This window comes from Oncorhynchus mykiss, chromosome 27, assembly GCF_013265735.2.
Source record: "Oncorhynchus mykiss isolate Arlee chromosome 27, USDA_OmykA_1.1, whole genome shotgun sequence".
Taxonomy (NCBI): domain Eukaryota; kingdom Metazoa; phylum Chordata; class Actinopteri; order Salmoniformes; family Salmonidae; genus Oncorhynchus; species Oncorhynchus mykiss.
The window spans coordinates 37,658,161-37,680,597 of record NC_048591.1 but is presented as its reverse complement, the minus strand read 5'-3'; the positions used below and the strand labels follow the sequence as shown (position 1 = coordinate 37,680,597).

Genomic DNA, 22,437 nt, shown 5'->3' with positions numbered 1-22,437 from the left:
ATCTGTGTGTGTGTGTGTGTCTCTGTGTGTGTGTGTGTCTCTGTGTGTGTGTGTGTCTGTGTGTGTGTGTGTGTCTCTGTGTGTGTGTTTGTGTCTCTGTGAGTTTGTTTTTCACTTTGTGTGTGTGTGTGTGTGTGTGTGTGTGTGTGTGTGTGTGTGTGTGTGCGCGCACACATCCTGTCCCTCCTGCTCATCCAATATCAGTTTTCTCAGGAGGTTTTCTTGAGAAAGAGTTGCTCGATTGCTGATTCTCTGATGCTGGGGGAACACTACAGGACTTTAAATTACCCCAACAACGCTGAGCCTCTCACATTAAACAAATGTCTTTCCTGTAGATTTCTTGTCTTGCTAACATAATGATGCAGATGGTAGGTCACACACTAGAACAATCTTCACTTGGTCATAAGGATTCTCCATGCCACCACGCTGTCTCTTCAAAACCACTTATGTGATTACCATGTGAACGTAGCTACAATGAGCTGTGGCTCAAAGCAGCCTCAAACATTTTCAGTCAGACGTTCACGCTTGCCATACAAAGTTGAAATATCTAGCCAACATTTTGAATTGAATAACATTTCTTGTGAACTTCAGAGCTGTAAAGATTTGACACTTTTAAAGGCAAGTACAAACACATACGAGTAGTAGTCATTAGTCTGTTCTAGTCTATATATTATACTAGTAGTAGTTATTAGTCCTGTTGTTCTAGTCTATATATTCATATTAGTAGTAGTCATTAGTCCTGTTCTAGTCTATATATTCATACTAGTAGTAGTCATTAGTCCTGTTCTAGTCTATATATTATACTAGTAGTAGTTAATAGTCCTGTTCTAGTCTATATATTCATACTAGTAGTAGTCATTAGTCTGTTCTAGTCTATATATTCATACTAGTAGTAGTCATTAGTCCTGTTCTAGTCTATATATTCATACTAGTAGTAGTCATTAGTCTGTTCTAGTCTATATATTCATACTAGTAGTAGTCATTAGTCTGTTCTAGTCTATATATTCATACTAGTAGTAGTCATTAGTCCTGTTGTTCTAGTCTATATATTCATACTAGTAGTAGTCATTAGTCCTGTTCTAGTCTATATATTCATACTAGTAGTAGTCATTAGTCTGTTCTAGTCTATATATTCATACTAGTAGTAGTCATTAGTCTGTTCTAGTCTATATATTCATACTAGTAGTAGTCATTAGTCTGTTCTAGTCTATATATTCATACTAGTAGTAGTCATTAGTCTGTTCTAGTCTATATATTCATACTAGTAGTAGTCATTAGTCCTGTTGTTCTAGTCTATATATTCCTACTAGTAGTAGTCATTAGTCCTGCTCTAGTCTATATATTCATACTAGTAGTAGTCATTAGTCTGTTCTAGTCTATATATTCATACTAGTAGTAGTCATTAGTCCTGTTCTAGTCTATATATTCATACTAGTAATACTAGTAGTAGTCATTAGTCTGTTCTAGTCTATATATTCATACTAGTAGTAGTCATTAGTCCTGCTCTAGTCTATATATTCCTACTAGTAGTAGTCATTAGTCCTGCTCTAGTCTATATATTCATACTAGTAGTAGTCATTAGTCTGTTCTAGTCTATATATTCATACTAGTAATACTAGTAGTAGTCATTAGTCCTGTTCTAGTCTATATATTCATACTAGTAATACTAGTAGTAGTCATTAGTCTGTTCTAGTCTATATATTCATACTAGTAATACTAGTAGTAGTCATTAGTCCTGTTCTAGTCTATATATTCATACTAGTAGTAGTCATTAGTCCTGTTGTTCTAGTCTATATATTCATACTAGTAGTAGTCATTAGTCCTGTTCTAGTCTATATATTATACTAGTAGTAGTTATTAGTCCTGTTCTAGTCTATATATTCATACTAGTAGTAGTCATTAGTCTGTTCTAGTCTATACATTATACTAGTAGAAGTTATTAGTCCTGTTCTAGTCTATATATTATACTAGTAGTAGTCATTAGTCCTGTTCTAGTCTATATATTATACTAGTAGTAGTTATTAGTCCTGCTCTAGTCTATATATTCATACTAGTAGTAGTCATTAGTCTGTTCTAGTCTATATATTCATACTAGTAGTAGTCATTAGTCTGTTCTAGTCTATATATTCATACTAGTAGTAGTCATTAGTCCTGCTCTAGTCTATATATTCATACTAGTAGTAGTCATTAGTCCTGTTCTAGTCTATATATTCATACTAGTAATACTAGTAGTAGTCATTAGTCTGTTCTAGTATATATATTCATACTAGTAATACTAGTAGTAGTCATTAGTCCTTTTCTAGTCTACATATTCATACTAGTAGTAGTCATTAGTCCTGTTCTAGTCTATATATTCATACTAGTAGTAGTCATTAGTCCTGTTCTAGTCTATATATTCATACTAGTAATACTAGTAGTAGTCATTAGTCTGTTCTAGTATATATATTCATACTAGTAATACTAGTAGTAGTCATTAGTCCTGTTCTAGTCGACATATTCATACTAGTAGTAGTCATTAGTCCTGTTCTAGTCTATATATTCATACTAGTAATACTAGTAGTAGTCATTAGTCTGTTCTAGTATATATATTATACTAGTAGTAGTTATTAGTCCTGTTCTAGTCTATATATTCATACTAGTAGTAGTCATTAGTCTGTTCTAGTCTATATATTATACTAGTAGAAGTTATTAGTCCTGTTCTAGTCTATATATTACACTAGTAGTAGTCATTAGTCCTGTTCTAGTCTATATATTATACTAGTAGTAGTTATTAGTCCTGCTCTAGTCTATATATTCATGCTAGTAGTAGTCATTAGTCTGTTCTAGTCTATATATTCATACTAGTAGTAGTCATTAGTCCTGCTCTAGTCTATATATTCATACTAGTAGTAGTCATTAGTCCTGTTGTTCTAGTCTATATATTCATACTAGTAGTAGTCATTAGTCCTGTTCTAGTCTATATATTCATACTAGTAGTAGTCATTAGTCCTGCTCTAGTCTATATATTCATACTAGTAGTAGTCATTAGTCTGTTCTAGTCTATATATTCATACTAGTAGTAGTCATTAGTCCTGTTGTTCTAGTCTATATATTCATACTAGTAGTAGTCATTAGTCCTGTTCTAGTCTATATATTCATACTAGTAGTAGTCATTAGTCCTGCTCTAGTCTATATATTCATACTAGTAGTAGTCATTAGTCCTGTTCTAGTCTATATATTCATACTAGTAATACTAGTAGTAGTCATTAGTCCTGTTCTAGTCTATATATTCATACTAGTAATACTAGTAGTAGTCATTAGTCCTGTTCTAGTCTATATATTCATACTAGTAATACTAGTAGTAGTCATTAGTCCTGTTCTAGTCTATATATTCATACTAGTAGTAGTCATTAGTCCTGCTCTAGTCTATATATTCATACTAGTAGTAGTCATTAGTCTGTTCTAGTCTATATATTCATACTAGTAGTAGTCATTAGTCCTGTTGTTCTAGTCTATATATTCATACTAGTAGTAGTCATTAGTCCTGTTCTAGTCTATATATTCATACTAGTAGTAGTCATTAGTCCTGCTCTAGTCTATATATTCATACTAGTAGTAGTCATTAGTCCTGTTCTAGTCTATATATTCATACTAGTAATACTAGTAGTAGTCATTAGTCCTGTTCTAGTCTATATATTCATACTAGTAATACTAGTAGTAGTCATTAGTCCTGTTCTAGTCTATATATTCATACTAGTAATACTAGTAGTAGTCATTATTTCTGTTCTAGTCTATATATTCATACTAGTAATACTAGTAGTAGTCATTAGTCCTGTTCTAGTCTATATATTCATACTAGTAGTAGTCATTAGTCCTGTTCTAGTCTATATATTCATACTAGTAGTAGTCATTAGTCTGTTCTAGTCTATATATTCATACTAGTAATACAAGTAGTAGTCATTAGTCCTGTTCTATTCTATATATTCATACTAGTAGTAGTCATTAGTCCTGTTCTAGTCTATATATTCATACTAGTAATACTAGTAGTAGTCATTAGTCTGTTCTAGTCTATATATTCATACTAGTAATACTAGTAGTAGTCATTAGTCCTGTTCTAGTCGACATATTCATACTAGTAGTAGTCATTAGTCCTGTTCTAGTCTATATATTCATACTAGTAATACTAGTAGTAGTCATTAGTCTGTTCTAGTATATATATTATACTAGTAGTAGTTATTAGTCCTGTTCTAGTCTATATATTCATACTAGTAGTAGTCATTAGTCTGTTCTAGTCTATATATTATACTAGTAGAAGTTATTAGTCCTGTTCTAGTCTATATATTATACTAGTAGTAGTCATTAGTCCTGTTCTAGTCTATATATTATACTAGTAGTAGTTATTAGTCCTGCTCTAGTCTATATATTCATGCTAGTAGTAGTCATTAGTCTGTTCTAGTCTATATATTCATACTAGTAGTAGTCATTAGTCTGTTCTAGTCTATATATTCATACTAGTAGTAGTCATTAGTCCTGTTGTTCTAGTCTATATATTCATACTAGTAGTAGTCATTAGTCCTGTTCTAGTCTATATATTCATACTAGTAGTAGTCATTAGTCCTGTTCTAGTCTATATATTCATACTAGTAGTAGTCATTAGTCCTGCTCTAGTCTATATATTCATACTAGTAGTAGTCATTAGTCCTGTTCTAGTCTATATATTCATACTAGTAATACTAGTAGTAGTCATTAGTCTGTTCTAGTATATATATTATACTAGTAGTAGTTATTAGTCCTGTTCTAGTCTATATATTCATACTAGTAGTAGTCATTAGTCTGTTCTAGTCTATATATTATACTAGTAGAAGTTATTAGTCCTGTTCTAGTCTATATATTATACTAGTAGTAGTCATTAGTCCTGTTCTAGTCTATATATTATACTAGTAGTAGTTATTAGTCCTGCTCTAGTCTATATATTCATGCTAGTAGTAGTCATTAGTCTGTTCTAGTCTATATATTCATACTAGTAGTAGTCATTAGTCCTGCTCTAGTCTATATATTCATACTAGTAGTAGTCATTAGTCCTGTTGTTCTAGTCTATATATTCATACTAGTAGTAGTCATTAGTCCTGTTCTAGTCTATATATTCATACTAGTAGTAGTCATTAGTCCTGCTCTAGTCTATATATTCATACTAGTAGTAGTCATTAGTCTGTTCTAGTCTATATATTCATACTAGTAGTAGTCATTAGTCCTGTTGTTCTAGTCTATATATTCATACTAGTAGTAGTCATTAGTCCTGTTCTAGTCTATATATTCATACTAGTAGTAGTCATTAGTCCTGCTCTAGTCTATATATTCATACTAGTAGTAGTCATTAGTCCTGTTCTAGTCTATATATTCATACTAGTAATACTAGTAGTAGTCATTAGTCCTGTTCTAGTCTATATATTCATACTAGTAATACTAGTAGTAGTCATTAGTCCTGTTCTAGTCTATATATTCATACTAGTAATACTAGTAGTAGTCATTAGTCCTGTTCTAGTCTATATATTCATACTAGTAGTAGTCATTAGTCCTGCTCTAGTCTATATATTCATACTAGTAGTAGTCATTAGTCTGTTCTAGTCTATATATTCATACTAGTAGTAGTCATTAGTCCTGTTGTTCTAGTCTATATATTCATACTAGTAGTAGTCATTAGTCCTGTTCTAGTCTATATATTCATACTAGTAGTAGTCATTAGTCCTGCTCTAGTCTATATATTCATACTAGTAGTAGTCATTAGTCCTGTTCTAGTCTATATATTCATACTAGTAATACTAGTAGTAGTCATTAGTCCTGTTCTAGTCTATATATTCATACTAGTAATACTAGTAGTAGTCATTAGTCCTGTTCTAGTCTATATATTCATACTAGTAATACTAGTAGTAGTCATTATTTCTGTTCTAGTCTATATATTCATACTAGTAATACTAGTAGTAGTCATTAGTCCTGTTCTAGTCTATATATTCATACTAGTAGTAGTCATTAGTCCTGTTCTAGTCTATATATTCATACTAGTAGTAGTCATTAGTCTGTTCTAGTCTATATATTCATACTAGTAATACAAGTAGTAGTCATTAGTCCTGTTCTATTCTATATATTCATACTAGTAGTAGTCATTAGTCCTGTTCTAGTCTATATATTCATACTAGTAATACTAGTAGTAGTCATTAGTCTGTTCTAGTCTATATATTCATACTAGTAATACTAGTAGTAGTCATTAGTCCTGTTCTAGTCGACATATTCATACTAGTAGTAGTCATTAGTCCTGTTCTAGTCTATATATTCATACTAGTAATACTAGTAGTAGTCATTAGTCTGTTCTAGTATATATATTATACTAGTAGTAGTTATTAGTCCTGTTCTAGTCTATATATTCATACTAGTAGTAGTCATTAGTCTGTTCTAGTCTATATATTATACTAGTAGAAGTTATTAGTCCTGTTCTAGTCTATATATTATACTAGTAGTAGTCATTAGTCCTGTTCTAGTCTATATATTATACTAGTAGTAGTTATTAGTCCTGCTCTAGTCTATATATTCATGCTAGTAGTAGTCATTAGTCTGTTCTAGTCTATATATTCATACTAGTAGTAGTCATTAGTCTGTTCTAGTCTATATATTCATACTAGTAGTAGTCATTAGTCCTGTTGTTCTAGTCTATATATTCATACTAGTAGTAGTCATTAGTCCTGTTCTAGTCTATATATTCATACTAGTAGTAGTCATTAGTCCTGCTCTAGTCTATATATTCATACTAGTAGTAGTCATTAGTCCTGTTCTAGTCTATATATTCATACTAGTAATACTAGTAGTAGTCATTAGTCCTGTTCTAGTCTATATATTCATACTAGTAATACTAGTAGTAGTCATTAGTCCTGTTCTAGTCTATATATTCATACTAGTAATACTAGTAGTAGTCATTAGTCCTGTTCTAGTCTATATATTCATACTAGTAGTAGTCATTAGTCCTGCTCTAGTCTATATATTCATACTAGTAGTAGTCATTAGTCCTGTTCTAGTCTATATATTCATACTAGTAATACTAGTAGTAGTCATTAGTCCTGTTCTAGTCTATATATTCATACTAGTAATACTAGTAGTAGTCATTAGTCCTGTTCTAGTCTATATATTCATACTAGTAATACTAGTAGTAGTCATTATTTCTGTTCTAGTCTATATATTCATACTAGTAATACTAGTAGTAGTCATTAGTCCTGTTCTAGTCTATATATTCATACTAGTAGTAGTCATTAGTCCTGTTCTAGTCTATATATTCATACTAGTAGTAGTCATTAGTCCTGCTCTAGTCTATATATTCATACTAGTAGTAGTCATTAGTCCTGTTCTAGTCTATATATTCATACTAGTAATACTAGTAGTAGTCATTAGTCCTGTTCTAGTCTATATATTCATACTAGTAATACTAGTAGTAGTCATTAGTCCTGTTCTAGTCTATATATTCATACTAGTAATACTAGTAGTAGTCATTATTTCTGTTCTAGTCTATATATTCATACTAGTAATACTAGTAGTAGTCATTAGTCCTGTTCTAGTCTATATATTCATACTAGTAGTAGTCATTAGTCCTGTTCTAGTCTATATATTCATACTAGTAGTAGTCATTAGTCTGTTCTAGTCTATATATTCATACTAGTAATACAAGTAGTAGTCATTAGTCCTGTTCTATTCTATATATTCATACTAGTAGTAGTCATTAGTCCTGTTCTAGTCTATATATTCATACTAGTAATACTAGTAGTAGTCATTAGTCTGTTCTAGTCTCAAAACTTGTCGTTGTACGTTCACACTACAAGAGCATTGCACATTTTGTGCCGATAAAATCAAACGCCCAAAGACCGGATCGGCCGCACACCCTCGAGTAGGCAATGACATCGAGGATTTTGTCTGCGATCTCAAAAACTTCTTTGAGGCAGCTTAATTGGGGCCAAATGGTATAGTGTACACTTGGCTTGAGGTAGAGCATTCCCACCCAGCTCTTTGTGTGACAGGCAGGTTCTACTGAAGTGAACCATTTACATTGGAGTCATTTAGCAGACGCTCTTATCCAGATAGACTTACAGTAGTGAGTCATTTAGCAGACTCTCTTATCCAGAGAGACTTACAGTAGGGAGTCATTTAGCAGACGCTCTTATCCAGATAGACTTACAGTAGTGAGTCATTTAGCAGACTCTCTTATCCAGAGAGACTTACAGTAGTGAGTCATTTAACAGACTCTCTTATCCAGAGACTTACAGTAGTGAGTCATTTAACAGACTCTCTTATCCAGAGACTTACAGTAGTGAGTCATTTAGCAGACTCTCTTATCCAGAGACTTACAGTAGTGAGTCATTTAGCAGACTCTCTTATCCAGAGAGACTTACAGTAGTGAATTTATCTAAAGATAGCTAGGTGAAACAACCATATGTCACAGTCATAGTAAGTACATTTTTCCTCTATAGTAAGTAGCGATCAGCAAAGTCAGAGCTAGAAGAAGAAGGGGGGGGGGGGGGGCAATTGCTGGTTCAGGTGTATTTGTATTAATACATTTTTTCAGGGGGGTGAAGAGGGGTGAAGAGGATTATTTAAGATACTGTTTTAAGAGATGGGGTTTGATGTTTTCGGACGATGGACAGGGACTCTGCTGTCCTAGTTTCAGGGGGAAGCTGGTTCCACGATTGGGATGCCAGGACAGAGAAGAGCTTGGACTGGGCTGAGCGGGAGCTGCCCTCCCGTAGGGGTGGGAGGGCCAAGACACCAGAGCTGCCAGAACAAAGTACTCTGGTTGGGATGTCTGGTTGTGAGCATAGCCTGAAGTTAGGGAGGGGCAGTTCCTCACTAGTCATCACAGATGACTCGTTACAGACAGAGCGGAGGCATGGAGCGCAAGACATGTGGATATCTAGGTGTCTAGTTCAGTGTGTGTGTGTGTGTGTGTGTATAATTTGTATGTGTGTGTATAATTTGTATGTGTGTGTGTAGTTTGTATGTGTGTGTGTGTATAATTTGTATGTGTGTGTGTAATTTGTGTATAGTGTGCATATTTTTTTAATTCGTTATTTAACTAGGCAAGTCAGTTAAGAACAAATTCTTATTTACAATAATGGCCTACCCCAGCCAAACCCGGACAGCGCTGGGCCAATTGTACCCTATGGGACTCCCAATCACGGCCGGTTGTGATACAGCCTGGAATCAAACCAGGGTCTTTAGGGACGCCTCTAGCACTGAGATGCTGTGCCTTAGACCACTGCTTTGTGTGTCTGTGTGTGTGTATAGTTTGCGAATGTATAGTGTGTGTGTGTGTGTGTGTGTGTGTGTGTGCATATTTTTTTAATTCGTTATTTAACTAGGCAAGTCAGTTAAGAACAAATTCTTATTTACAATAATGGCCTACCCCAGCCAAACCCGGACAGCGCTGGGCCAATTGTACCCTATGGGACTCCCAATCACGGCCGGTTGTGATACAGCCTGGAATCAAACCAGGGTCTTTAGGGACGCCTCTAGCACTGAGATGCTGTGCCTTAGACCACTGCTTTGTGTGTCTGTGTGTGTGTATAGTTTGCGAATGTATAGTGTGTGTGTGTGTGTGTGTGTGTGTGTGTGTGTGTGTGTGTATAGTTTGCGAATGTATAGTGTGTGTGTAGTTTGTGTGTAGGGTTAGGGTTAACCCTAACCCTATCAGCTGTTGTTTTTCTCCCCTCTATAGTTGACCTTTGACCAGACTAGATGATGACTGTTAAAAGTCACAGGTCTTCTTCAGTGACTCGGTCAAAATCAAATCAAATTTATTTATATAGCCCCTCGTACATCAGCTGATATCTCAAAGTGCTGTACAGAAACCCAGCCTAAAACCCCAAACAGCAAGCAATGCAGGTGTAGAAGCACGGTGGCTAGGGAAAAACTCCCTAGAAAGGCCAAAACCTAGGAAGAAACCTAGAGAGGAACCAGGCTATGTGGGGTGGCCAGTCCTCTTCTGGCTGTGCCGGGTGGAGATTATAACAGAACATGGCCAAGATGTTCAAATGTTCTTAAATGACCAGCAGGGTCAAATAATAATAATCACAGTGGTTGTAGAGGGTGCAACAGGTCAGCACCTCAGGAGTAAATGTCAGTTGGCTTTTCATAGCCGATCATTAAGACTATCTCTACCGCTCCTGCTGTCTCTAGAGAGTTGAAAACAGCAGGTCTGGGACAGGTAGCACGTCCAGTGAACAGGTCAGGGTTCCATAGCAGCAGGCAGAACAGTTGAAACTGGAGCAGCAGCACGGCCAGGTGAACTGGGGACAACAAGGAGTCATCAGGACATGTAGTCCTGAGGCATGGTCCTAGGGCTCAGGTCCTCCGAGAGAGAGAAAGAGAGAATTAGAGAGAGCATACTTAAATTCACACAGGACACCGGATAAGACAGGAGAAGTACTCCAGATGTAACAGGAGGGTGAGTGATCAGAATGTGTAACCATACCGCCATCTAGTGTCTGTGGAGAAACCAGACAGATTATTCACACTGTATATGTCGGTCTGACTAGAACTGCCCCGTTCTCCCTTTCTCTCTCCCTTTCTCTCTCCCTTCTCTCCCTTTCTCTCTCTCTTCTCTCTCCCTTTCTCTCTCTTCTCTCTCCCTTTCTCTCTCCCTTTCTCTCCCTTTCTCTCTCCCTTCTCTCCCTTTCTCTCTCTCTTCTCTCTCCCTTTCTCTCCCTTTCTCTCTCCCTTTCTCTCTCCCTTTCTCTCTCCCTTTCTCTCTCTTCTCTCTCCCTTTCTCTCTCTTCTCTCTCCCTTTCTCTCTCTTCTCTCTCCCTTTCTCTCTCTTCTCTCTCCCTTTCTCTCCCTTTCTCTCCCCTTCTCTATCCCTTTCTCTCTCTTATCTCTCTTCTCTCTCCCTTTCTCTCTCCCTTTTTCTCCCATTCTCTCTCTGCTCTCTCCCTTTCTCTCTCCCTTTCTCTCTTCTCTCTCCCTTTCTCTATCTTCTCTCTCCCTTTCTCTCTCCCTTTCTCTCTCCCTTTCTCGCTCTTCTCTCTCCCTTTATCGCTCTTCTCTTCTCTCGCTCTTCTCTCTCCCTTTCTCTCTCTCTCCCTTTCTCTCTCTCTTCTCTCTCTTCTCTCTCTTCTCTCTCTCTCTTCTCTCTCCCTTTCTCTCCTCTCTTTCTCTTCTGTCTCTCTTCTCTCTTCCCTACTGCCGCTCCTTCTATCTCCCACCTTCCTCTCTATCTCCCCCCCACAGACCAGTATGCGTGAGAACAAGGAGAAGCAGGCCCTGGGTGATCTGATGATCAAGCCTGTCCAGAGGATCCCCCGTTATGAGCTGTTGGTCAAGGTGAGTCTCCTCCCCTCTGCCTAATTGGTCAAGGTGAGTCTCCTCCCCTCTGCCTAATTGGTCAAGGTGAGTCTCCTCCCCTCTGCCTAATTGGTCAAGGTGAGTCTCCTCCCCTCTGCCTAATTGGTCAAGGTGAGTCTCCTCCCCTCTGCCTAATTGGTCAAGGTGAGTCTCCTCCCCTCTGCCTAACTGGTCAAGGTGAGTCTCCTCCCCTCTGCCTAACTGGGTTAAAGTCTGAGATGAGACCCAGGCTTCTCCTGACCTAGCTGTTTCCTCAATGTCAACCAGTTTAGTGTTTAAGGCCTACGTATGAAAGATGAAGGTGTACAGATGAAGATGAAGGTGTACAGATGAAGATGTAAAGATGAAGGTGTACAGATGAAGGTGTAAAGATGAAGATGAAGGTGTACAGATGAAGGTGTAAAGATGAAGATGAAGGTGTGAAGATGAAGGTGTACAGATGAAGATGTAAAGATGAAGGTGTACAGATGAAGGTGTAAAGATGAAGATGAAGGTGTGAAGATAAAGGTGTACAGATGAAGGTGTAAAGATGAAGATGAAGGTGTACAGATGAAGGTGTAAAGATGAAGGTGTAAAGATGAAGATGTAAAAATGAAGGTGTAAAGATGAAGATGAAGGTGTACAGATGAAGATGTAAAGATGAAGGTGTACAGATGAAGGTGTAAAGATGAAGATGAAGGTGTACAGATGAAGGTGTACAGATGAAGATGTAAAGATGAAGGTGTACAGATGAAGGTGTAAAGATGGTGTACAGATGAAGGTGTAAAGATGAAGATGTAAAGATGAAGATGTAAACGTGTATTTGGATTCATATTCTCCTGCAGATGAAGCTCCTTGGTAGTCAAATGTGTGTGTCCCTGTTCTCTAGGATCTGTTGAAGCACACTCCCGAGGAACATCCAGACCACCCATTGCTATTGGACGCCCAGAGAGACATCAAGCGATTGGCTGAGAAGATCAATAAGGGGCGTCGCTCTGCGGAGGAGGTGGAGAAAGAGACACGCGTCATGCAGGAGATAGAAGCCCACATCGAGGGAGTAGAACACGTCAGAGATGTAGGACACTTACATAATATATATATATATATATATATACTCACACTGCTTTCTTTCACTATCTCAAAGTTGATAGTACTGTAATAATGATTGTAATCTCTCTCTCTCGGTCAGATCCTCAACCCAATGAGGAAGTTCCTGAGACAGGAGATGGTGATGGAGGCGGTGAGACTGAGACACTCAGACTGATTGATTGACCGTGTGACATTATGACGGTCTTCCAGACTGACAGCAGAGACCATAGATACTCTACTGAGTGACATCTCTCTGATACTGCCCTCTGTCAGATATCAATCTAGATAACAGATAAGAAGTATTGGATGTCTCTCTCCCTCTCATTCTTTCACGCTTTCTCTCACTATTTTTCTCTGTCTCTGTCTCTCTCCTCGCTCCTCTCTCTCTCCACTCACCTCTCTCTGTCTTTCTCCTCTCTCTCTCTGCCTCTCTCCTCTCTCTTCTTTGTCTCTCTCCTCTGTCTCTCTCTCCTCTCTCTCTCTCTCCTCACTCAACTCTCTCTCCTCTCTCTCTTTCTCACTCTGCAGAAGACCGTGGGGGGTAAGAAGGACCGTTCTCTCTTCCTCTTCAGTGATCTGCTCATCTGCACCACCCTAAAGAGGAAGTCTGGATCCCTGAGACGCAGCTCCATGAGCCTGTGAGCCTCACACACACTCTCACACACACAAACCTGCAATGTAGCTGCTTGAGCTTCTGAGTCACAATATAGAATGACAACAGACAGATCAGTCCATCTTGTATTTTTCCATTCCACTCATTCCTCCTGGGAATCCCTATTTGATGAGTGGAGACTGTATGGGTTAATGTTAGGTCCCTAACCTAAACCCTACGTTTCCCACATTGAGGTATAAAAGAACTAGAGCCCTTTTGTTTTCAACGTAATCTACTCACATTCGTATACGCCGATATGTGGAGCGTCTATATCCGGGTAACATTCTGTTTCCACAGCCCAACTTCACATGCGTACTAGACTGAATGTGCACAGGAGCAGCTCATCACGTCAACCAGAAACATGACAGACATTGGATGAATATAAAGTGTTAATATCTTTGTGATTTAAAAAAAAATCTGCCTCAGCATCAGTTATTTGAATAATTGAATGGATGTTTTGTGCACAAAAATGATGACTAAAGGAATTTTCAAATCGGGACTTTTTCAAATCGGGACCGTCTATGGAAACTGACTTCCTGGGCCGGACTTCAGTTAAACTGCAGTACTGAAGCAAGACTGTAGTAGACGAAACCGGAACCCTGGCCCCTTGGTTCACCCATAGTAATACTGCCCATACTAATACGTATTTTTGGCTACTAGAGGCCTCTATCCTTCTCTATGGGTTCACCCCATACTTTTGCTGTGTTAAATAAAAGGAGACTGTCTTGCTGCCCCCTGGTGTTGCCTGAAACACATTACGCTTTCTGCATCGTACACAGAAATAACTGTTTTTCTCTCTGTCCTCACGTCTTTCCATCCCCCCCTCTTCCAGGTACTCTGCTGCCAGTGTGATCGACACTTCCAGTAAATATAAGTTCCTGTGGAAACTTCCCCTAGAGGATGTGGAGATTGTGAAAAGTAAGTCTCCTGAGGGCTCATGGGATGTGTAGTTTATATGTATCTGAAATTATGCTGTAGTTCTTCCTGTATTCCAGTGTTCATGGGATGTGTAGTTTATATGTATCTGAAATTATACTTTAGTTCTTCCTGTATTCCAGTGTTCATGGGATGTGTAGTTTATATGTATCTGAAATTATACTTTAGTTCTTCCTGTATTCCAGTGTTCATGGGATCTGTAGTTTATAGTCTGAAATTACCTTCATGTATTTACATTTTTTAGTTTATTTTGTAAATATTTTCTTAACTGCATTGTTGGTTAAAGGCTTGTAAGTAAGCATGTCACAGTAAGGTGTATTCGGCGCATGTGACAGTGACAATTACATTTTTATTTTGATATGTATCTGAGATTATTCTGTAGTTCTTCCTGCATCCCAGTGCTCATGGGATGTGTAGTTTTATATGTATCTGAGATTATACTGTAGTTCTTCCTGCATCCCAGTGCTCATGGGATGTGTAGTTTTATATGTACCTGAGATTATACTGTAGTTCTTCCTACATCCCAGTGCTCATGGGATGTGTAGTTTATATGTGTCTGATATTATACTGTAGTTCTTCCTGTATCACAGTGCTCATGGGATCTGTAGTTTCCTGTGAGTATCAGAGGTCAGATGTCATCATCTGTTTTCCTGTATGTAAGGCCCCTCCCAGGCAACCAACAAAGAGACCATCCAGAAGATGATTGGTCGACTGGACGAGGACCTGAGTACACTGGGACACATCAGCAAACTATCAGAGACTCTCAGCTTCCCTCACCAGGTAACACACACACCTCACATCTAGCAAATCTCATACACATTTACATTTAGTTCCTCTCTCTCTCTCTCTCTCTCTCTCTCTCTCTCTCTCTCTCTCTCTCGCTCTCTGAGAAATCTACTTTAACAAACCTAATTTCTCTCCCCCTCCCTCCCCTCTCTCCCTACTCCTCCCTGCCCTCTCCCCCTTCCCTCCTCTCCTCCCTCCCTCCCACCTTGCCCTCCCCTCCCTCCCTCTCCCTCCCTTCCCTCTCTCTCCCTCCCCTCTCTCTCTCTCCCCCTCTCTCCCTCCCTCCCCTCCCCCCTCCATTCCTCCCACCTGCCCTCCCTTCCATCCCCTCTCTCTCTCCCTCCACCCCCCCCTCCCTCCCCTCTCTCTCTCCCTCCCCCATCCCTCCCTCCCCTCTCCCCCTCCCTCCCCTCTCCCCCCTCCCTCCCCTCTCCCCCTCCCTCCCCTCTCTCTCCTCAGTCTCTGGATGATGTGATAAAGGACCTGATGACGTCGGTCCACAGGGAGCTTGCAGAGAAACAGTCTCTAGCCTTCAGTATGAGCTTCCTGCCCACCAAGCTGGAGCTGACCACTGCCTCGGCAGAAACCAGCTTCGTCTTCGAGTTCAGCTCCCCAGACACACGCAGTAACTTCCAACAGGCCTTCGAAGATGCCAAGAAGCAACTGGGTACGAGGAAACACGTTTGTTATGTAACATTGTATAATTCACTTGTCTTTCTCTTGAGCTCAAACTCTTAAGTTAATAACCTCCATTTCGCACTTCCTTTGTCCTGTGTGTGTAGCAATGAATAAGGACCAGTGGGACCCAGAGTTCCTGAAGGCTATCCCCATTATGAAGACTCGTAGTGGGATGCAGGTGAGAGGGACCAGCCTGCCCTGGTGATGTGACATGGTTACCTGGCCATTCTGCCTGTCTACGGTAAAGCTGAGGGTTTTGTGATGGAGAACACACCTACTTAAGTATTCATAGTCCTTTCCCTTCCACCCTGCCCTGTGCCTCCCTCTCCAGTTCTCCTGTGCCTCCCCCAGCCACAGTTGTCCAGAGAGCAGCAGTGAGGTGTGGGTGTGTAACAGTGATGGTTACGTGGGCCAGGTGTGTCTGCTCAACATCAGAGACCAGCCTACTGTAGAGGCCTGTATAGCTGTCTGCTCTGCTAGGATCATCTGCATCGCCGCGGTCCCTGGACTCAAGGGGAGGTTGGTACACAGAGCATAGTGTACAAACACACATGTATCAGTCCCTGGACTCAAGGGGAGGTTGGTACACAGAGCATAGTGTACAAACACACACATATCAGTCCCTGGACTCAAGGGGAGGTTGGTACACAGAGCATAGTGTACAAACACACACATATCAGTCCCTGGACTCAAGGGGAGGTTGGTACACAGAGCATATTGTACAAACACACATGTATCAGTCCCTGGACTCAAGGGGAGGTTGGTACACAGAGCATAGTGTACAAACACACACATATCAGTCCCTGGACTCAAGGGGAGGTTGGTACACAGAGCATAGTGTACAAACACACACGTATCAGTCCCTGGACTCAAGGGGAGGTTGGTACACAGAGCATAGTGTACAAACACACACGTATCAGTCCCTGGACTCAAGGGGAGGTTGGTACACAGAGCATAGTGTACAAACACACATGTATCAGTCCCTGGACTCAAGGGGAGGTTGGTACACAGAGCATAGTGTACAAACACACACATATCAGTCCCTGGACTCAAGGGGAGGTTGGTACACAGAGCATAGTGTACAAACACACACATATCAGTCCCTGGACTCAAGGGGAGGTTGGTACACAGAGCATAGTGTACAAACACACACATATCAGTCCCTGGACTCAAGGGGAGGTTGGTACACAGAGCATAGTGTACAAACACACACGTATCAGTCCCTGGACTCAAGGGGAGGTTGGTACACAGAGCATAGTGTACAAACACACATGTATCAGTCCCTGGACTCAAGGGGAGGTTGGTACACAGAGCATATTGTACAAACACACATGTATCAGTCCCTGGACTCAAGGGGAGGTTGGTACACAGAGCATATTGTACAAACACACATGTATCAGTCCCTGGACTCAAGGGGAGGTTGGTACACAGAGCATAGTGTACAAACACACATGTATCAGTCCCTGGACTCAAGGGGAGGTTGGTACACAGAGCATATTGTACAAACACACACGTATCAGTCCCTGGACTCAAGGGGAGGTTGGTACACAGAGCATATTGTACAAACACACATGTATCAGTCCCTGGACTCAAGGGGAGGTTGGTACACAGAGCATATTGTACAAACACACATGTATCAGTCTTTACTGTTGATGTCCTGCAATGCTTGTAATGCTAACGTTACTGACTTCTAACCAATCAGCATCCTGCAACCTGTGTCTCCTAGGGAACGTGGAGTGGACCCCTTCCCTGCCCCTCCCCGTGTAGCTGTCGACTCCACCCCATCCCAGCAGCAGCTACACATCTCTATTTCTCATTCGTCGCTGCAGCTGACCGAGCCCCCTTCAGGGGCGGGTCCAGAGTTAGTTCCGTTTGACAGTGATGACACGGACGATGAAGATTCTCCTAGCCCCTCCTCCACTCTGCAGAGCCAAGCCAGTCACTCTACTGTGTCATCCAGCTATGGCAGTGAGTACAGACACACACACACACACACACACACCCAAGCCATCCATTCATCCAGCCCTGGTAACGACTATGCCTTTGTCCCTCTGTCCTAGATGAGGAGGGGTCTGGTTCTAAGGACATGGCTACAGAGACCACCAGTAGTGAGGAGGAGCAGGACTACCCAGAGGCCAGTCCTTATGGAGCTCCAGGCAGGCCAGGGGTGGGTGGAAGAGGTCGACCCCACAGCGAGAGCCCCATGGACGGGAGAGCGATGCGCCGCTCCTCCCGGGGATCCTTCACTAGAGCCAGTCTGGAGGATCTGCTCAGCATTGACCCGGAGGCTTACCAGAGCTCTGTGTGGCTGGGCACAGAGGACGGATGGTAAACGCACAACACAGACTAGAGGTCGACCGATTGTGATTTTTCAATACCGATACCGATCATTGGAGGACCAAAAAGGCCGATACCGATTAATCGGCCGATTTTTTTAATGTTTTATTTGTAATAATGACAATTACAACAATACTGAATTAAAACTGATTTTAACTTAATATAATACATCAATAAAATCTATTTAGCCTCAAGTAAATAATGAAACATGTTCAATTTGGTTTAAATAATGCAAAAACAAAGTGTTGGAGAAGAAAATAAAAGTGCAATATGTGCCATGTAAGAAAGCTAACGTTTCAGTTCCTTGCTCAGAACATGAGAACATATGAAATCTGGTGGTTCCTTTTAACATGAGTCTTCAATATTCCCAGTTAAGAAGTTTTAGGTTGTAGTTATTATAGGAATTATAAGACTATTTCCCTCTATACCATTTGTATTTCATTAACCTTTGACTATTAGATGCTCTTATAGGCACTTTATTATTGCCAGTGTAACAGTATAGCTTCCGTCCCTCTCCTCGCTCCTCTCTGGGCTCGAACCAGCAACACAATGACAACAGCCACCATCAAAGCAGCGTTACCCATGCAGAGCAAGGGAAACAACCACTCCAAGGCTCAGAGCGAGTGACGTTTGAAACGCTATTAGCTCGCGCTAACTAGCCAGCCATTTCACATCGGTTACACCAGCCTCATCTCAGGAGTTGATAGGCTTGAAGTCATAAACAGCGCAATGCTTGACGCACAACGAAGAGCTGCTGGCAAAACGCACAAAAGTGCTGTTGAATGAATGTTTACGTGCCTGCTTCTGCCTACCACCGCTCAGTCAGATACTTAGATACTTGTACGCTTGTATGCTCAGTCAGATTATATGCAACGCAGGACACGCTAGATAATATCTAGTAATATCATCAACCATGTGTAGTTAACTAGTGATTATGATTGATTGATTGTTTTTTATAAGATAAGTTTAACTAGCTAGCAACTTACTTTGGCTTACTTCATTCACGTAACAGGCAGTCTCCTTGTGGAGTGCAACGAGAGAGAGGCAGGTCTTTATTGCGTTGGACTAGTTAACTGTAAGGTTGCAAGATTGGATCCCCCGAGCTGACGAGGTGAAAATCTGTCGTTCTGCTCCTGAACAAGGCAGTTAACCCACCGTTTCTAGGCCGTCATTGAAAATAAGAATGTGTTCTTAACTGACTCGCCAAGTTAAATAAAGATTAAATAATGGTGTAAAAAAATTAATAATAATAATAATTGGCCAAATCGGTGTCCAAAAATACAGAAAACTTGAAATCGGCCCTAATTAATTGGCCATTCCGATTAATCGGTCGACCTCTAACACAGACAGACACACACACACACACAGACACACGTTGAAATCCTAACTCCGTGTTTTGAACTCCCTCTGTCAGTATCCATGTGTACCAGTCATCAGACAACATCCGGAACCGTAAGAACAGCATGAAGATGCAGCATTCTGCCCCCATCCTGTGTATTCTGTGAGTCTGGCTGCTTTCATGGTAGCCCACATCAGAGAAGTCTTCCTCTTTATCGTGACTTTATTTGGTGACATACTACTTCAATGTCTGACAATCTCCTCCCTCTCTTCTCTCAGCTACCTGGACAACAAGGTGTTTGTGTCCCTGGCCAACGGAGAAGTGATCGTCTACCAGAGGGAGGCGGGGAGTTTCTGGGACGCCCAGTCATCTCAGACGTTGAGTCTGGGCACGCCCAGTAGTCCTGTCACTAAGATGGTCCCGGTCGGTGGGAAGCTGTGGTGTGGTTCACAGAACCGCGTTCTCATCATCAACACAACCACACTGGTGCAAGAGGTATGATCACAGTCCAGTCACAAGATGGATGGAACGATGGGTGAATGAACTGATTTAAAAATATATATATATTTTACCTTTATTTAACTAGGCAAGTAAGTTAAAAATAAATTATAATTTTCAATGACGGCCTACCGGGGAACAGTGGGTTAACTGCCTTGTTCAGGGGCAGAACGACATTTTTACCACATCGGCTCGGGGATTTGATCTTGCAACCTTTCGGTTACTAGTCCAACGCTCTAACCACTAGGCTACCTGCTGGTTACTAGTCCAACACTCTAACCACTAGGCTACCTGCTGGTTACTAGTCCAAATCTCTAACCACTAGGCTACCTGCTGGTTACTAGTCCAAATCTCTAACCACTAGGCTACCTGCTGGTTATTAGTCCAAATCTCTAACCACTAGGCTATCTGCTGGTTACTAGTCCAACGCTCTAACCACTAGGCTACCTGCTGGTTACTAGTCCAACGCTCTAACCCCTAGGCTACCTGCTGGTTACTAGTCCAACGCTCTAACCACTAGGCTATATGCTGGTTACTAGTCCAACGCTCTAACCACTAGGCTACCTGCTGGTTACTAGTCCAACGCTCTAACCACTAGACTACCTGCTGGTTACTAGTCCAACGCTCTAACCACTAGGCTACCTGCTGGTTACTAGTCCAACACTCTAACCACTAGGCTACCTGCTGGTTACTAGTCCAACGCTCTAACCACTAGGCTACCTGCTGGTTACTAGTCCAACACTCTAACCACTAGGCTACCTGCTGGTTACTAGTCCAACACTCTAACCACTAGGCTACCTGCTGGTTACTAGTCCAACACTCTAACCACTAGGCTACGTGCTGGTTACTAGTCCAACACTCTAACCACTAGGCTACCTGCTGGTTACTAGTCCACCACTCTAACCACTAGGCTACCTGCTGGTTACTAGTCCAACACTCTAACCACTAGGCTACCTGCTGGTTACTAGTCCAACACTCTAACCACTAGGCTACCTGCTGGTTACTAGTCCAACGCTCTAACCACTAGGCTACGTGCTGGTTACTAGTCCAACGCTCTAACCACTAGACTACCTGCTGCCCCTGATGGGTGGTTGTAACCTCTCTCTCTCTCCCCTGCAGCACTGGTTCCAGGTGGGCACAGACAGCAGTAGGTGTGTTACCTGCATGGTGAGCTACGGCCAGGGGGTGTGGCTGGCGCTCCAGGGAAGTGCCCAGATCAGACTTTACCACGCCCAGACCTGGGAAAGCCTGACCGAGGTGGACGTGGCTCCCGCCGTGCACAAGATGCTTGCAGGTAACACAGAGCACACACCATAAGTGTCCTAAACATCGTAGACCTTTACTGCCTTAACGACGGCAGTTAACACACACACACACACACACACATACACACAAATTACACATAACACATTAGTCTTAACCAGTAGATGGCAGCACCAGAAAGCACTCTCTCTCTCTCTCTCTCTCTCTCTCTCTCTCTCTCTCTCTCTCTCTCTCTCTCTCTCTCTCTCTCTCTCTCTCTCTCTCTCTCTCTCTCTCTCTCTCTCTCGCATTCCTCTCTCTCTCTCTCTCTCGCATTCCTCTCTCTCTCTCTCTCTCTCTCTCTCTCTCTCTCTCTCTCTCTCTCGCATTCCTCTCTCTCTCACCTTGCCCTCCACCATTCTCATCCCCTCTCCAGGTTCAGATGCGATCATCCGGCAACACAAGGCAGCGTGTCTGAGGATCACAGCTCTCCTGGGTTGTAAGGACCTGCTGTGGATCGGGACCAGCGCAGGGGTGGTCCTGACCCTGTCTATCCCAGCCGTCAGCTCTGGGACTGTGTCAGGGACGCTGCGGTCACCTCTGACCCCCATGGGCTCCGCTCACGGACACACTGGCCATGTGAGGTTCCTCACCTCCATAGAACTACCTGAAGGCTTCGATGTCAACTTCCCCTTTCCCGCCGATACCACAGGTAACCACGTCACTTCACGCACCATTATTTCTTACAAACACATTTGTCATACAATGTTTAAATGGATACTTCCATATTTGTGACCTTTGAACTCCTCTGTCTCCAGCCCAGAGTGGTGTTGACGGGGGTAATGGGGGTCTGCAGAGGCGGGACTCCTCTCACCGACGAGCCTCCGCCCTCCTTCCCGTCAAAACCAATCAGCTGGTGATCTCAGGTGGCGACGGCTATGAGGACTTCCGGCTGACCAATAGCAGCAGTGAGACAGTGGGGCGGGACGACAGCACCAACCACTTACTGCTGTGGAGGGTCTGAGCCAATCAGCCGGCCCCATTTGATAAAGCCCACCCCCTAAGCACCAGCAACATACAGTACTGCCTTGGAGAGTTCTCTGACCCCTTTAAACCCCACCCTCAGCTGAAACCGCACACAAACCCCGCCCTCCTCTTTAAACCCCTCCCCCTTTTTATTAGGTCCAGTTTTTTTGTCCTTTGCTCAATCTTCTGATCTCTCTGTGCATGGGTGTTGTTAGCCCAGACTGAAAAACTACAGGCTCACTTTAAACCAGGTTTCTGTTGTTTTAGTTTATGCCGATGCAACTGTGTGTGTTGTTAATCGCTGAGTGGTGTGTGCTTGGTGTTTCGGCGTAAATCACCCTCCACTTGTATTGCTCAGTCTGTGGACTCCGTGTCATAATGAAACTCTACAGACTTTACTTGGAGAGGGAACAAGAGAGAGAGGGAACAAGAGAGAGAGGGAACAAGAGAGAGATGGAACAAGAGAGAGATGGAACAAGAGAGAGAGGGAACAAGAGAGAGAGGGAACAAGAGAGAGAGGGAA

General features: G+C 41.5%; 1 protein-coding gene across 1 annotated transcript in view; it reads left to right on the top strand.

Moving 5' to 3' along the window:
- LOC110508016 (rho guanine nucleotide exchange factor 17) overlaps positions 1-22,437 on the top strand; it is a 116,390-nt gene that overhangs the window by 91,319 nt on the left and 2,634 nt on the right. Inside the window, exons 5-20 of the mRNA XM_036964958.1 lie at positions 11,239-11,331; positions 12,221-12,406; positions 12,521-12,571; positions 12,949-13,058; positions 13,905-13,990; positions 14,670-14,788; positions 15,254-15,461; positions 15,577-15,650; positions 15,804-15,991; positions 17,199-17,440; positions 17,533-17,800; positions 19,224-19,310; positions 19,427-19,643; positions 20,766-20,940; positions 21,325-21,600; positions 21,707-22,437. The exon at positions 21,707-22,437 is cut by the window's right edge and continues 2,634 nt beyond it. Coding sequence (XP_036820853.1) covers positions 11,239-11,331; positions 12,221-12,406; positions 12,521-12,571; positions 12,949-13,058; positions 13,905-13,990; positions 14,670-14,788; positions 15,254-15,461; positions 15,577-15,650; positions 15,804-15,991; positions 17,199-17,440; positions 17,533-17,800; positions 19,224-19,310; positions 19,427-19,643; positions 20,766-20,940; positions 21,325-21,600; positions 21,707-21,912 — 2,586 coding nt within the window. The 3' untranslated portion in view covers positions 21,913-22,437. The remainder of the gene's footprint in view (positions 1-11,238; positions 11,332-12,220; positions 12,407-12,520; positions 12,572-12,948; positions 13,059-13,904; positions 13,991-14,669; positions 14,789-15,253; positions 15,462-15,576; positions 15,651-15,803; positions 15,992-17,198; positions 17,441-17,532; positions 17,801-19,223; positions 19,311-19,426; positions 19,644-20,765; positions 20,941-21,324; positions 21,601-21,706) is intronic.